The sequence below is a fragment of the Myxocyprinus asiaticus genome, chromosome 14 (genome assembly GCF_019703515.2).
Source record: "Myxocyprinus asiaticus isolate MX2 ecotype Aquarium Trade chromosome 14, UBuf_Myxa_2, whole genome shotgun sequence".
NCBI classification, from domain to species: Eukaryota; Metazoa; Chordata; class Actinopteri; order Cypriniformes; family Catostomidae; genus Myxocyprinus; species Myxocyprinus asiaticus.
The window spans coordinates 2,781,193-2,797,964 of record NC_059357.1 but is presented as its reverse complement, the minus strand read 5'-3'; the positions used below and the strand labels follow the sequence as shown (position 1 = coordinate 2,797,964).

At 42.1% G+C, this 16,772-nt stretch overlaps 1 protein-coding gene across 1 annotated transcript; it reads right to left on the bottom strand.

The window, feature by feature from the left end:
- Window positions 1-4,883: 4,883 nt before the first annotated feature.
- LOC127452019 (transmembrane protein 100-like) lies at window positions 4,884-16,550 on the bottom strand. The gene is made up of 2 exons (XM_051717146.1): window positions 16,351-16,550; window positions 4,884-10,070 (listed from the first exon to the last, which is right to left on the bottom strand). Exon 2 carries the CDS (start codon window positions 10,011-10,013, stop codon window positions 9,549-9,551), a length of 465 nt encoding a protein of 154 aa, XP_051573106.1. The 5' UTR covers window positions 10,014-10,070; window positions 16,351-16,550; the 3' UTR covers window positions 4,884-9,548.
- Window positions 16,551-16,772: the final 222 nt, after the last annotated feature.

Here is a 16,772-nt window from a genome sequence, read left to right as displayed (position 1 = left end):
GTCGTTATTGAAAATCTTCCCCTTCTTTAGCTCTCGAATTTCATTTTTGCCTCTGCATATTCAAACTTGGTGCACCGCAATCCATTGTAAGAAGGAATGATGTTGTTATTGACATGAAATACGCATATGAAAATGAGATACAGAGGATGGAAATGATGAATAAAGGTGAATCATGTCTATCACAACGTGGGTTTACTGTCTGATGTAGAATCTCTAAAGTTATATAATTAACTTTTTATTCTCTATTTCTTTTGAAAGCCATCAATGTACTGGTGCTTTAAGGACAAAATCTAACAAAACCTGTCAATAAATTGTCCATGTCATATAACACTTCAAAATCAGAGGGGAAAAAAGAAGCTTATTTTGGACCATAAAAGAGTTTTTGCATTGTCATGAAAATAAAGTTAACAACGTACCTTCCGGAGCCTGGGTAGTTCAGCGAGTAAAGACACTGACTACCACACCTGGATTCGCGAGTTTGAATTCCATGGCATGCTGAGTGACTCCAGCCAGGCTTCCTATGAAACCAAACTGGCCCGGTTGCTAGGGTGGGTAGAGTCACATGGGGTAACCTCCTCATGGTCACTATAATGTGGTTCTTGCTCTCGGTGGGGCACGTGGTGAGTTGTGCGTGGATGCCACGGAGAATAGCGTATTCCCTCCACCACCCAGATTGAGGTGAGTCACTACGCCACCACGAGGACTTAGAGCGCATTGGGAATTGGGCATTCCAAATTGGCGAGAAAAAGGGGAGAAAATCGAGAAAAAACAGATAGTCAACTCATGAACGTTCTACAGCCAGAAATGGTTCTTGATAGGAAGATTCTTAAAGGCGCGGTCACATTTACCTTTGCAAGGTGAAATTCCATGAGCAAAGAATACTTGGGCGGACGTTGAGTGTGTGTGAAACCAGCGATAAACTAATGATCAAGCAGTCTTTTTTAATGCTGCACTTTATACTCTGTGAGATTGAAGTTAAAGAGAAACTCGCCACTAAATCGGAATCCTTGTCCATTGTGAATATTCAGTGTAGCTGTGTATGAAGCACCGCCCACACAGAGGTCAAGCAAGCCTATTGGTCAAAGTGGCGAATTTGCCTGTCAAAGATAACCAAACTTGAACTCCACGCAAACTCCGCAAGGGAAAATTCTTCGCCAACCGGAAGTCCATGGTGTGAAATTCCTGATTGCGCGGATTCCCAATGAGATGACAGTATTTTGCTGTGCGAAGTTTCGTGTGACCACACTTTTACTGAGCGTGAGGTGCTACAAAGAGCCACTGAAGAACCTTTATTTCTGTAGCTGTTCAAGATTATAATGAATACAGACTCAACCAACCCAGTCGCTTGACAAGTCGTAATAATAGTATGAGATGGCGAAATCGTAAGAAGACAAGTTGGTTCGTATAAAAGCCACTTCCATGGAGAAAAATAAATGAACCAATGAACGATACTATTGAATGATTTTTCCTAAGTTTAACGCCTTACCCAAACCCTAAACCTAACCATGATTTTAATAGGAAAATAACTTTTTTGTACCATCGAAGAAAGAAAACATCGGTGTTTGGAATGAGACAGATCCGTATTACAGGTTATTGACATATATCAGTCATTTGCATTTTATATATTATTATGGATTAAATAACCAAATTTGTTCACTGACGTTATCTTTCTTAAAATAAAATGTAGCTTAAATTTGATGCCTGTATAAACGCAACAGTGCCTGCCCACTTTTTCAGCTGTCTGGGTTCTGGAAGTATTTTCCTCACTTATAGACTTTTTATAAAATCCTTCATAAAAGAGTTGAACCAAACCAACTAGCTCCAATGAGAATCACAACATCATAAACTTTGTTTTGAAGCAAATAATTATTTGAAAATCGAACATAAAGACAAATGTACAATGCTTACTAGTGGTTGACCGATATTGGGGTTTTTTTAATGGCCGATACCGATATCCAGAGAGTAGGGTGGCAATGCCGATATATCACACAATTTAATATAGTAAATAACATAAACATAAAATTGCATTTTTACTTTCAAGTTGCCTTTTATCATTAGAAAATTTACAGGGAAATGTTGAGAAGAGACTGATAGAATACGTGCTTCAGAGGAAGATTTATGAGTGCTCCACTGGATGCTGGATCTGTTGAAGTTGTGCGAGGTTGATTTATTACATCTGTTTAAACGAGATATGCGCATATTTGCAGACGGTATATGATATTAGTTTTATTGATATTTGCCTTTTATCATTAGAAAAGTTACAGGGAACTGCTGAGGAAAGGCTGTTAGAATACGTGCTTCAGAGGAAGATTTATGAGTGCTCCACAGGATGCTGGATCTGTTGAAGGTGTGTGAGGTTGGTTTATTACATCTGTTTAAACGTGATATGCACATATTAGCAGATGGTATATGTTATTAGTTTTATTGATATTTGCTTTTTTATCATTAGACAAGACAGTTCAAAGTTACAGGGAACTGTTGAGAAGAGACTGATAGAATACATGCTTCAGAGGAAGATTTATGAGCGCTCCACAGGATGCTGGATCTGCTGAAGTTGTGTGAGGTTGGTTTATTACATCTGTTTAAATGAGATATGCGCATATTTGCAGATGGTATATGATATTAGTTTTATTTATATTTGCCTTTTTATCATTAGAAAAGGCAGTTAAAAGTTACATGGAACTGTTGAGGAGAGGGGAATAAAACAGGCGAGCACTTTAACATTATGAGCTCAAACGCGTCTGTCGTGGCTCTGATATGCGGACCGTTTAAATGACACTGTGTTGCACACCGCTCTATTATTATAGTAACACGATGGCACGTAACAACAAAAGGAACCATGACTGGTCGTTTACATGTCTAAGTCGCTTCACATGCAAGCAGGCGATTCTCAGCGCCCTCAAGAAACAAATCGGCCAAAGGGGAAAATTTATCAGCCGATGCCGATAATTAAAAAATTCAGAATATTGGCTGATTTATCGGCCTCTGTGATATGTCAGTCGACCACTAGTACTTACCGTCTTTCACGAGGGCACAAACTACAATCCAATGGAGCATTGCGAATGATGTCATTGAATAAAATCCGATGGGAATATATAAAACTATTGATTTTAGGTTGCTGATAATAAGTATAGAAACAATCTATTTTACGTTTATAGGAAAATATTCTGATATGTATAAATATGTGCGAGTCATGTTTCGTGGGTTCGTGGTGGTGGTTCTCTGATTGATGGACCTTTCTCTGCTGTACCATGGGTAATGTAAATGTTTACCATGAATTCTGATATCAAACACAATTTTTAAACAATGAAGTTGGCATAACGCAGACGGATGGCATCAACGGAAGCATATACCATCGATGAACAGCCTCGTAGCTCACGGTAGGTCTGTCTTCAAAGGTTTATACGTTATTGTTGAAAATCAATTAGTCTATGGGACAAATTAATGGGATTTTTACTTCTGGAACCAGACTGTTGCACTCTATTGTATCGATTTGAAATTCTGTTTGTTGATTGGTTGGTCAATGGGAATAAAAGTAATATCTTTTAGTATGAGCCAAGTCTTACTTTATTTTACGATTTTGCCGTCTTGTACTAATTATTAGTTGTCATGAGACGATGTTGGACTCAAAACAAACCTGTTGAATAGACATCTTTCTCATTTAGAATCTGATGTATTGTTCTTTAACACTGACAGGAATACATTTATTTCAAAATGTTTATTGTTTGCTGGCAGAGTGGGTCTCGTTTGATTGACTGATTCCTTACATTCAGGTGGAGCAGATGGGTGGAGGAAGTGAGGTCATGGGCTCGTCCTTCACAAGTTGACACACATACAGTACAGTACAATACACTGAATCTGGCCCCAGATCGTTCAGCAATGTCTGTGTACCCGGGGCCTGATATTTCAACAGAGACAGAGATCTTGGCTAATATTTCAGAACCCCCTGGTTCTCCCATGAGATGTATCTCTGCATGAGTCAGCTTTAATCAAATTAAACTCAAATACTGAGAGGATTCAGAGTTAAACCACATGTTTTCCTAAACCATTTGTTGATTAAATGGCTTTAAAGTTTGGCTAGACCTTGCAGTGTTTGGATGAAACTTCACCAGAGCCAAAATGAACGGGCGGCACCCTCGTTAGTTCACAAATAATCAGCTTAAAAGATTGCGGTCAGGAGAGGTCATCATTTGTGAGTGTTTCCTTTGTGAGTGTTGTGAATGTCTCCCCCCCCCCCCCCTTCTGTCTTTCTCTTTACCCGTTGACCATCAAATCTGACAAAGTGTGTTGTGGATGCTCCTCTGACGGAGGCACACCATTGAGTTGTAGTGTCTGGTGTCAGAGAAAAGCATAGCAACGCAAATGCTGCCTATATATATACATCTCTAAGTCCGGCTATTTTAAAACAAGCAGTTCAAGGCCATAACTGATCACCTATGGAGAATTAAAAATAATCATGTTAGGTCACTAGAGCTGTAATGCTTTAAAGAGTTAATATTTTAAGATATATAACAGAGATTTGGGTTGAAATTCACTCTTTTGTTCACAAAAAGGATGTTTTTATTTTACATTTCAAATTCGCTACAGTTACATGATACAAGCTAAATTTATAACATTTTGCATACTTGTGCATAAAAAAATCTGTCATTGTGCAAGGTTGTTCTGGGTGGTTGTTATGGCATTGCTAGGTGGTTTCAAGGGTGTTCTCTGTGTTTTATGACTGCCAAAATGTTCTGAGTTGTAGTTAGTGTGTTGCTAGGGTGTTTTGGGTGGTTGCTGCTAGGACTTTGTTAGGTGGTTGCAAGGGTGTTGCAAGGTGTTTGCTAGGGTGTTATAGATGGAGGCTAGGTGGTTTAAGGGTGTTTTTGGTGGTTGCTAGGGTGTTGATTTCTGATTGCCAAGATGTTAGGAGTTGTTGTTAGAGTGTTGCAAGGGTGTTCTGGGTGGTTGCTATGTCACTGCAAGATGTTTGCTAGGTAATTTTGTGTGGCTGCTGCTAGGGCTTCGTTAGTTGGCTGTTTGCTAGGGTGTTCTAGGTGGATGCTAGGTTGTTGCAAGGGTATTCTGGGTGGTTGCTAGGGTGTTGCTTGGTGGTTGTTAGGGTGTTTGCCAGGGTGTACTGGGTAGATGCTAGGATGTTTCAAATGTGTTTTTTGTGGTTGTTAAGGTGTACTTGGTGGTTGCTAGGGTGTTGCTTTCTGATTGCCAAGATGTTCTGAGTTGTTGCAGGTGTGTTACTAGGGTGTTCTGGGTGGTTGCTGCTAGGGTGTGTGAGCCAATGGCTCCTAAGTCATTTTTTTAGTCTGGAGTCCTGTTTCATTGGTTGCTAGGGGGTCGTTAGAAGGTAGCAAGGGTGTTCTGGGTGGTTGCTAGGGTGTTGCTATTCAATTGCCATTATGTTCTGCATGGTTGTTAGTGTGTTGCCAGGGCCTTCTGGGTGGTTGCTATGGTTTTGCAAGGTGTTTGGTAGGGTGTTTTGTGTTGTTGCTAGGTGGTTGCAATGGTGTTCTGGGTGGTTGCTAGGTGTTTGCCAGGGTGTTCTGAGTGGATGCTAGGGGGTTGCAAGGGTGTTCTGGGTGGTTGCTAAGGTGCTGCTAGGATGTTGTTTTATGATTGCCAAGATGTTCTAAATGGTTGTTAGTGTGTTGCTTGGGTGTTCTGGATGGTTGCTAGGGCATTGTTAGTGTGTTCTGAGTGTTTTTAGCATGTCACTATGTGGTTACTGTTGTGTTCTCTGGGATTGCCTGGGTGATGCTTTGCAAAAATGAAAAAAATACATTTTGTTGAACTATTATCAATAGAAAAACAAATCTCCTCTCTTGACTTCTGAAATGTTTAACTCATTTAAAACAAACCTCAGCAACAAATCTGCATTTCATGTTCATATGTGCATTAAAGTCAAAACACAGCTGATTGCTAGTGTTCACATGCACACAATATACAGCACAGTCAGTCACGGAGCCCTACAGAACACATTGCAAACAAAAGCAACATTTCCTTCCATTCATTATTGAAAGTTTTAATCGCTCACAGCATTTCACATGAAAGAGCGCTTTACATTGAATGGTGTTTTTTCCACCTGACCCAAATTACACTTTGACTGGAACTTCAAACAAAGTGACGAGTCATGAGTGATTGGAGAAATAATTAAAGCCAGTCTGCTTTAATCAATGTACACACATGAAATGACTGTGGCTCAAAACCAAAACCTGGTGAGCTGCCTTGCTGTCTACTGCCTACATATGCAACTGCCTTGAGCTATCGGTTTTTATCTAAATAGTTTTTTATCTGTATCAGTATCAGAATCAGAATCTGTTTTAGAATTCAGCCTTCACAAGTATATATATAAGAAAAACAAAATGTCAAAAAAATAATTCCGAACAATGCTATGAAATAAAACATTCATCATTCCAAAAGTTTATTAAAAATAGTTCTGTCGACAACTTACAGATATAACATTTCCACAAACAAAGTCAAACATAATGGAAGAAACTAAATGATGGTTACAAATATAAAAGATTAAAACACTTTTTATTTTACAGAGTCCAAAGATTAAGAACCTGAAGTCATATTTAAGATCAATAATTAATTTCTTCACTGTTTGCATTTCATTAAAATGATCAAAAGTGCATACTTATCCAAAAAAAAGTTTATTATGTGGTTAATAGTCTTTAGTAGACTTTAGTAGAAGTAGACTTCACATAGCTATAAACCATAACTCAAATAGAGTGCGTTTAACACTTTATTTATGTCGTATGTCTGCCTCATAATCTGAAGTACAATATAGCAAAATAGATTTAATAATATAAAATATAAATCCATTTGTTATACATAAATAATAATGCAAGTGATATGAGTACCAGATGTCTGTGATAAAGTTTAAAGTTGATAATTTATTGACATATAGAGTAGCCGAGTGAAAGACGCTCTCAATGAGGAAAAATCATTGTTGTTCATTTCCTCTTTTTCACCTCCTTTTCCTTAATGTCTCAGACAGTGTCTTTCCATTAACCCAAATGGACAGGAAACAGCCGGGGATTAATATGGCACTTCCCCCTCTCTGGGTTTGCCCAGCGGTTACTTGTATTCATTTTTTTTACATTTGCCTTGGCTCACATCCCAGCTAACCTGCCTGATGGGTAAAGAGATCAATAGAGAACAGGAAAATAAAATAAAAGAGAAAAAGAAAGAAAGAAAGAGAAAGAAAGAAAGAAAGAAAGCACTAATGAGCGACTTTTGGCTAGCGCTGCATTCTGTCCATCACTAACTGCGCAAGTTTGCACTAAAGGTCATTAAAGCGTAACCAGTGTCCCAGCTGTGTCTGAACATCTGGACACATGCAGTTGCGAGTCTCAGTGAGACTCAGTGAGAGCAAACATTTTGGGGGAATTTTTGCCTATTACCCCGATTTCACGTTGCATGTTCACACCTTTAGCGACTTTCCTATCAGCTTATCCAAGGTGTGCAAGTGTTGTGGGCACTCCTGTTTATGTTTTGACATCAAAAGCAGAGAATAATCAGAATGTCAAATGTCATGTAATCATGGGTTTCTTGCGTTTTTTTTAATTTATTTGAATAAACTGTTATCAGTGTATTGGTGTGCATGTAAACGTGCACATTCTTTTCAGCGCAAAGACACTTTAGCTGTGTCCCAAATGACACACAATACACTCTGCACTTACAAAATATAATATGCACTAAGCCATGTAGTGTATACATTTTCAAAGTGTAGTATCATCCCAAATGGAGCACTTAACGGTTTTGTGGTACATGGAAGCAATCACCGTTTAACAGCTGATGGAAGTGACATTTCAAGCACACGTGATGTGTTGCCGCTAGCTTTAGCTCGGTAGCCAACTTCAGTTCAACACTTGTATCTTAAACAACGTACATATTCACACAGCTTGGGGTGATGGTAAAGCATTCAACTCACATTTGTAAGGTGTCGTCTTCACTGAAGTTTTGCTAGCTGCTACATTCTTCATTATTTACAACTGTTTTGTCAGGCCAGCATTGCAGCCAGGTAACTCCGCCCCTTCCGCTATCTACGGCAAGCCACGTGCATTGAGGACATGAAGTGTCCAACATTCCTCACTCTGTTTTGATGGTTGGAAAAGTGCATCATCCGGGTACTTAAAGTCCACTTGTTTTTGCTGCATTGTAAGTGTAGACATACTACTCACACTACTTACGCTACAAAATGCCGTTGAATAGTGCAGAAGTGTGTGGTTTGGGACGCACCTTTTTTTATATTGCACCTTATTCACAAAAGTCAGCGCTATTTGTATTGTGCAATTAATGTTGTGTTATTACAGGCTGTGAAAAAGCCATTGGTAAACCGAATTTTGTTGAAAAGCACAATGTAAGGTCTTATGCCGATTATGGTTAATAAGCCAACACTGGGTGTGGTCATGTAAATGTCTTAAATGGCTTTCCTTTATTGAGTTATAAACGGTCATAAACAGTTTAAGATGTTTAACTGTTAATGGAGCGATCACACTATATTTTGCGCTCAATTCACTCCCATTCAAGCATATCCGAATGCGGCAGACTGGAAGCGCAAGCTCATGCAAAGAAATTTCGTACTCCGTTGCGTACAAGAGTTCAAGTTTGGCGAACTCTGACCTGCGAATTCATATGATGAGAGGACGCGTGACCAATAAAAGATCGAAACAGCACACTCTGACATCTTGGCTCAATACAAAGAATATAGATTTCAAAGCTGCGTATTTATTTAGCTGCAGGATAGTAAGTAGATAATATATTTTAACATTTTAAATACAATATTATTTGTTATTTGTGATGTATCATTTACTTACACCAAAAGCCCTCCTGTAAGACATCACTTAGTCTGTTGCGTTGTCTGAAAAAAATGTGCGAGCTTAAAGCCAAGTGTGACCGCCCCTTTAGGTCCAAAACAGTTTAATCATTGCCAAATGTAGATATTTGCCCATTACCCCGATTTCGTGTTTCATGTAAACACCTTTATCTGTGTTCATACTGGCTTATCCGATGTGCGCAAATTTTTTGTTCATGACTGTTTATGTTTTGACGTCAAAAGCAGAGAACAACGTAAACGTGATTTTTGTTGATTCTGCATGTTGGTGTGCATGTAACATGCTTGTTCTTTTCAGCACTTTTCATTTTGATATCTTTCACCTTATTCACCAAAATCGATGCATTTTGCCTGGTGCAATTAGCGTTGCATTATTAGTGCCCGCGAAAAAACAACTGGTCTGCGTAAACTTTTTATTGATAATGGCAGCAGTAACTCAACATGATGATGATGGAGATATGTGTTAAAACGAACTGCTTTCTAGCCACAATTAGTTTTCGTTAGTCAATTCCAACTACAATTTCTTCAACGTATGATTTTGTTCACGTAAATGGCCTAGTTACTTCATGCGCAAACAGTTCATCCGAGCTCGTCCCTTCTTGTACATCAGCACATATTCCGAGAGTGAGCTGAAAATGCTTTCACGCATCCATTGTGAAGGTTTTGACGCGATGGAGTAATTGGTTCTGTAGTCATTTTGGGATCTCCATTCTCAAGCAAAGATGCTTCTTTGGTGCGCCATCAAAGCCGTTTGACTTTCTCTTCTTCGCTCTTTCTTTCTGTCCATACGAACTTTCCAGCAAACAGCACTCAGAGCAAGCAGAACCAGCCCGGCTGAGAGCAGCACAAGTCCAAAGTACGAAATGGTCGAACCGTGAGTGTTGAAACTGTATGCCACGGCGGTCACCACAATGCCCGCGATCAGAACCACCACGCCAAATGGCACGGTGCAGCGATAACAGGATAGCTCCGCCCCTCCGGTGGCCGCCGTTAACTGCACCTCGTTGACGAGAGGGATGGTGACTGATGTCGCTAGTGGCTGTGGTTGTTGAGGAGCCTCATTGTTGTTAGTTTTCTCAGCAAGGATTCGCTCAGGGGTTCCAGGGATCGTCATGCCGTCTTTAACTGGCTCAGCGGGCATCGCAGGGTCGAAGATCAGCATGTTTTGCGGCATCATTCGCAGTCTTTCCGTTCTACTGCACCTGTTTACGGTCCCTCGTCAGCGTTTCCACATCTACATGAGGAGAATTACACATTAGGAGATGTTTGTTTGAAACAACATGATAGAATTTTTGTTTTTGAGTGAATTATCCCTCTACCAAACACCACTAATAAAAATACAAAACCCAAAGCTGCATTACAGGGTTGTGGAAAGGGAGTTGTTTTGGTTCATTGAAACGGAAAGAGCCCACAGATCGACTTTCTGAGCAGACACAGACTGACCACCGTATGAATGACGCAAGCAGAGCTGCCACATTCCCTGGAAAGCTCAAGATATGACATTACAAACTGCCCCATGAAACACGAGTGGCGTATAAATTAACGACCATTTCTCAAGGGGGTTTTTCTTATGAGGGCCAGCAGAACTGCCAAACGACGTGACACTTCTCGCTGACCATTACGCAGTACATCTATAAAGTTCAGACTTGTTTATATCCCTCATTGACTTTCCCTTCTTCATTTTTACTGTTCCATAGACCCCAATGCTATTTGTATGTAAAAAAAAATAAGAATAATTTCCAAACCAACCAATTATCATCCAATTAAATCAATGAAACTTTCTCTCTGACCTAATAAATCCCATTAGACAAATGCAAATGAAGTTTTAAGCTTCTTTTTTCTCATGCACAGTGAAGAGAAAGTTGACTGTTACCCAGTAGAGTAAATCTAAGCAAAAACACATTATGAATCATTTTATATTAAGTGCCTTTAACTACTATCTACTTAAGCATTTGATACAATGTACTTATTATGTATATATGTGCTGTTGCATTGTACTTACATTTAAAGTACCTGCATTTAATTACATCTGTAGTTACACTATTAACCTAACCCCTAAACCTAACCCTTACTGTGGTGGTGGGGGTGTGGTCAGGCACTGGTTTGTGAATGGAGAGCGAGATCAGGAGGAGAGAACGGTAAGGATCATCACCTGGCAATGATTGTCTAACAGCTGTCTGTCATTGTGAGAATCACAGTGAGAGTGGAGACGGGCTTTAAAAGTGAGCCAGACACCAGTCAAGAGGAGAGAGAGTTGCACGCAGCAGTGTGTTGATGTTTGATCATCCTTTCTTTTCACGCTGAAAAGCATTATTTGAGTTTTGTGAAGCACTGAAAAGTGTGGGAAAATAAAGACCCTTTAGAGTTGGATCTCGCCGTCTCCCGCTTCCTCCTTTTCCCTAACTGTGAACATTGTTACACTGGTGCCGAAACCCAGGAATTAAGCGAGAAAGAATGCCGCCATGGATCACTCGCCTCTGGAGGACGTGGTCAAGACCCCCGCCAGCATCCACCAGACACAGTATCAGGCCCTCCTCGAGCTGCGCACCGAACAGGAGCAGTGATTCATTGAGCTCTTGAGCTTGCTGCACCAGGAGGGTGTTACTGCCCCGCCCCAGGTTCCGCTGGTCAAGATGGGCCCCCTAGATCATCCGGAGGCCTTCTTGGAGCTCTTTGAGCAGACGGCGGGGGCATGCAGATGGCCGAGCACCCAGAAGGCGGTCCGGTTAATTCCACTGCTGTCGGGGGAAGCCCAACTCGCAGCACAGCAGTTACCAGCGGAGAACCTCCTGGTGTATGCCGACTTGAAAAAAGCCATCCTGCAACGGGTCGGCCAGACACCCAAGCAGCAGCGCCAACGCATTCACTCCCTGACCACTGGTGATATCGGCCGCCCGTTCGCCTTCGTCCAACAGCTCTGAGATCCCTGCCAGAGGTGGTTGCTGGCTGAGCAATGCGACATCGGAGCTGTCATTGATCTGGTGGTACTGGAGCAGTTCATCGCTCGACTTCCGAGAGGGACAGTGGAGTGGGTCCAGTGCCACTGCCCTGCGTCACCCCAAACAGCCATCCAGTTGGCAGAGGACCACATGGTGGCAAGCCGGGAAGCCCCGAGACCCTTCTCTCTCTCTCTCTCTCTTGTTCTCCTGTCTCCCCTCCTCCTCCTGCTTTCTGTCTTGTTCCTCCTCCCATACCGGCTCCTCGACTCCTGGGATTGCAATACCTGCCGGTTTCCCCTGCCCCTCTCTGCTCTCACTCCCAGGGTGGTGTCATGGGCATTGGCGTGGAGCCTGGGCTGGTCTGTTGGAGCTGCGGGTAGCCCATGCATTTCTGGGAACAGTGCCCAGTGATGGAGGTGGGCACATTGATTCGGGTTTCCTACGCACGAAGGCCGCCCGATCAAGCTGGGATGTACCACATACCCCGCCCCAGGTTCCACTGGTCAAGATGGGCCCCCTAGAGCATCCGGAGGCCTTCTTGGAGCTCTTTGAGCAGACGGCGGGGGCATGCAGATGGCCGAGCACCCAGAGGGCGGTCCGGTTAATTCCACTGCTGTCAGGGGAAGCCCAACTCGCAGCACAGCAGTTACCAGTGGAGAACCTCCTGGTGTATGCCGACTTGAAAAAAGCCATCCTGCAACGGGTCGGCCAGACACCCAAGCAGCAGCGCCAACGCTTTCAGGGGGTAGATACCAGGCCTTGGTGGATTTGGACTGCAGCCAAACCTCCATCCATCAATGCCTGGTTCAAACAAAGCTTTGGGTGCTAGTCACAAGGTGAAGGTAAGGTGTGTGCATGGGGATATCCACGATTATTCTGTAGTGACCGTGACGATTCAATTTTGTGGACAAAAGCATAGTGTTGAGGCGGAGGTTAGTCCCCATCTCACCCATCCGCTAATTTTGGGCATGAATTGGACAGCGTTTCCACTCTATTAAGGGAAATTTGTGCGGATGGGTCCTGTAACAGAATGTCTCTGTGTGGGATTTGTGATGCTCTGGCTGGGGAGGCAGAGCCATCTACGTCAGCTCTGCATCAGGATGACGTAAGGGAGGGGGAAGTCTCGGCTTCCCCAGCCCTTAGAGGATTCCCCGGCAGGGATTTCCCTCTGAAGCAGACACGAGACGAGACTCTTAGGCACGCCTTCGACCAAGTGAGAGTGATTGATGGTCATCATCTTCAGTCAGACATTGCACTTGCCTATTCGTACTTTTCTATTATAAATGACCAGTTGTATCGAGTGATGCAGGACACTGAGACAAAGGAAGATACAACCCAGTTATTGATACCGAAGAGCCGTCAGGAAATGTGATTCCAGATGGCTCATTGTAATCTGATGGCGGGTCACTTAGGGCAGGTTCTGGTGGACTATGCAATGCGATATCCAGAAGCAGTGCCTTTACACAACATTTCAGCACGTAGTGTTGCGAAGGGCACTCTTCAGAATTATCTCCCGAGTGGGGATTCTGAAATAAATCCTCACTGATCAAGGCACTAATTTTATGTATGAACTATTGGGTATTAAATCAATTTGGACAAGCATCAACCACCCACAAACAGATGGCTTAGTCTAGCAGTTTAATAAAACCCTGATAAACATGATTCATAAGTTCGTGAACGAAGATACTCGGAATTGGGATAAGTGGCTTGAACCCCTGTTATTAGCAGTTCAAGAGGTCCAGCAAGCCTCCATGGTGCTCTCCCCATTTGAATTATTATATGGGCGTAAGCCTCGTGGTGTCTTGGATGTTATGAGGCAAAATTGGGAGGAGGGACCTTCAAACAGCAAAAACAAAATTCAATACATTCTTGACCTGAGAGCAAAACTCCACACATTGGGGAAACTATCACAGGAGAATTTGCTACAGTCTTAAGAATGTCAGACCCTGCTGTATAACAGGGGAGCTCAGCTATGGGAATTTACACAGGGAGATAGAGTCCTTGTATTACTACGCACATCAAGCTCTAAATTACTCGCAAATTTACAAGGGCCCTTTGAGGTCACACTGCGAGTTGGGGAAGTCAGTTATGAGGTTAAACTAATGGATGGGGCAGAGCATGGCAAATTTTCCACCTCAACCTTGGTACCGGAGAGGGAGGAGCTCAGGCCGGAGGTGAACTTAAAAGCCAATCGCTGCACCCCGTCACTTATAGAGACCATAATCAAAGAGAATTCTCGGACGTGTTCTTGCCCCTTCCTGGTCATACGAACCTCATAAAAACACCATATCCAAACAACCCCAGGGGTAGTGGTGCGTAGTCATCCCTACCGATTACCCGAGCACAAAAAATGTGGTTTGAGAAGAATTAAAGGCCATGCTCGATATGGGGTAATAGAAGAATCCCACAGTGACTGGGCCAGCCTGGTGGTGCTAGTTCCAAAGAACGATGACTCGGTCTGATTCTGTGTGGATTATAGAAAAGTCAATGCATTATCTAAATTTGATGCATACCCAATGCCTCGTATTGATGAACTGCTTGGTTTGGCGCGGCTCGCTTTTATTCAACACTGAATTTAACTAAGGGTTATGGCAGATCCCCTTAACACCAATGTCAAGAAAATGGACTTCTCCACACCGTTTGGCTTACACCAATTTGTGACCCTTCTGTTCAGTTTGTTTGGGGCCCCAGCTACGTACGCTGCTGCCTATCTGGATGACGTCATTATATACATTAATGAATGGCAGCGGCATATGCAGCATCTGAGGGCAGTTTTGAGGGTGCTGCGATGGGCAGGACTCATGGCAAACACTAAGAAGTGCGCAATTGAATGGGTGGAGGCACAGTATCTGGGGTTCCACTTGGGTCACGGGCAGGTGCGCCCCCAAAATTGCACACCGGTTGTGGCCTGCCCGAGACCTAAGACCAAAAAGGAGGTGAGACAGTTCCTGGGGCTGGCTGGCTATTATAGAAGGTTTGTGCCTAATTATTTGGACATCACCAGCTCGCTGACCGATCTCACTAAAAAGGGAGCCCCAGACCCGGTCCAGTGGTCGGAGCCATGCCAACAGGCTTTTATGCAGGTGAAAGCTACGCTTTGTGGTGGGCCATTGTTACATGCTCCTGATTTTTCTCTCCCTTTTGTTGTACAGACCGACGCATCAGACAGGGGGTTGGGTGCGGTATTTTCCCAGGTGGTTGAGGGGGAGGAGTGCCCGGTGATGCACATCAGCCGGAAGCTTCCGGCAAGAGTGGCAAGGTACAGCACTGTTGAGAAGGAGTGTCTGGGCGGTTCTCACCCTTCAGTACTACCTCCTGGGACGTGCTTTCACCCTCTGTTTGGACCACGTCCCATTCCAGTGGCTCCGTCACATGAAGGATACCAATGCGTGGATCACCCATTGGCATCTGGCTCTTCAGCCTTTTAAGTTCAAGGTGGTTTCCAAACCACCTTGCAGATGGCTGTTGTAGGCTTTCTATCCAGAAATGGGGGGGAGTACTGGGCAGGCCAGATGGCGATGGGGGTACGTGGTGGTGGGGACGTGGTTAGCGAGATCAGGAGATAAGAAGGGTAAGGATCATCTCCTGGCAATGATTGTTTAACAGCTGTTTGTCATTGCAGTGAGAGTGGAGACGAGCTTTAAAAGCGAGTCAGGCGCTAGTCAGGAGGAGAGAGAGTGATCATAATTTCTTGTTACGCTGAAAAGCATAATTTGAGTTTTGTGAATCACTGAAAAATGTGGGAAAATAAATACCCTTTTGAGTTGGATCTTTGTTACACTTACCTAAACTAACCCGTACCCCTAAACCCATCCATACCTCAAATTCAGTAGCAGCAAAAGTGAATCTTGTAAGAATTTTGCAGATCATCATGTAGTTACACAACAAATACAATGTATTGTATGTATTTTAATGTTAGTACATAGTAGTTAAAGACACTTAATATAAAGCAGGACCAGAATTTTAGTAAAATGCATTAAAACAAAACAAAAGTAACTTTTTGAGCATGTCATCAAGATAAAGTTTTGTTTATAGTCAGTCCTCATAAAATTATATCAAGCATGTTTTTTTTTTGTTTTCTGTTTTTAGCAATTATAAGGGTTGTTCAGACCATGAGGGTTAATATTAGTTTAATTACATTCATGCATTAAAGAGAAAAATGGCAGATAGCCTATATTTATTGTTTTATACTGTATACATAATGCATAAAATGACTTTTTACTCATCTGAAAATCAATCAGCCCTGTTTTATGATCAGGTTTACGTCTTGGTCAATTATTCAGTTTTAGACTGTAAACACTTTATATAATTGCATTAAACATCATTATATTAGCATTACATTAACCTTAAAACTTTTTTTTTTTAAGTAAATGTTATTGTTGTATTTCACCATATATACTGTATCAGAAAAATGCATGCATGGAGGCAACAGAAACACTTACTAAATTCATACACAACACTATTACTAAAATAAAACATCATTATTATTCATTATTACTCATTAAAGTAATACAAATGAAAAAGACTTGATGATTATTGGTGCATGTTGTATAAAGGTAATGTAAAGTTACTTACCTCACACATGTTTTCCATTCTGTCCTCCAATGATCCTTTTCAGACAAAGAAACACTTTAAAGTCCAGTACTGATCCAAACTGAATGAGCTCCTGATCAACTCAAGATCTCCTCATGAGGAGTGTTAGAGACTGGCTGCGCTCCTCTGAGCTCTGTGTGTGTCATTGACTAGATGTGTGTCTGTGTGCCTCCTCATGTATATGAACTAACACTGCAGTATGTATTGTGAATACAGGGGGAGGGGGTGGAGTGTAAGATACAAGTTCCCCCATTCATGAAAAAAGCCTTTTATAATAGCTACATTTTAAAGTAACATAATACAAGTTAAGATCAATCAAAAGCATTTGTGGCATAATGTTGATCAACTCGCAGTGAGGCACTTACAGTGGAAATGAATGGGGCCAATCCGTAAACATTAAAATA

What these genes read in the sequence shown, in the direction of transcription:
- LOC127452019 (XM_051717146.1), bottom strand. Translation starts at nt 10,013, where the DNA reads ATGATGCCGCAAAACATGCTGATCTTCGACCCTGCGATGCCCGCTGAG.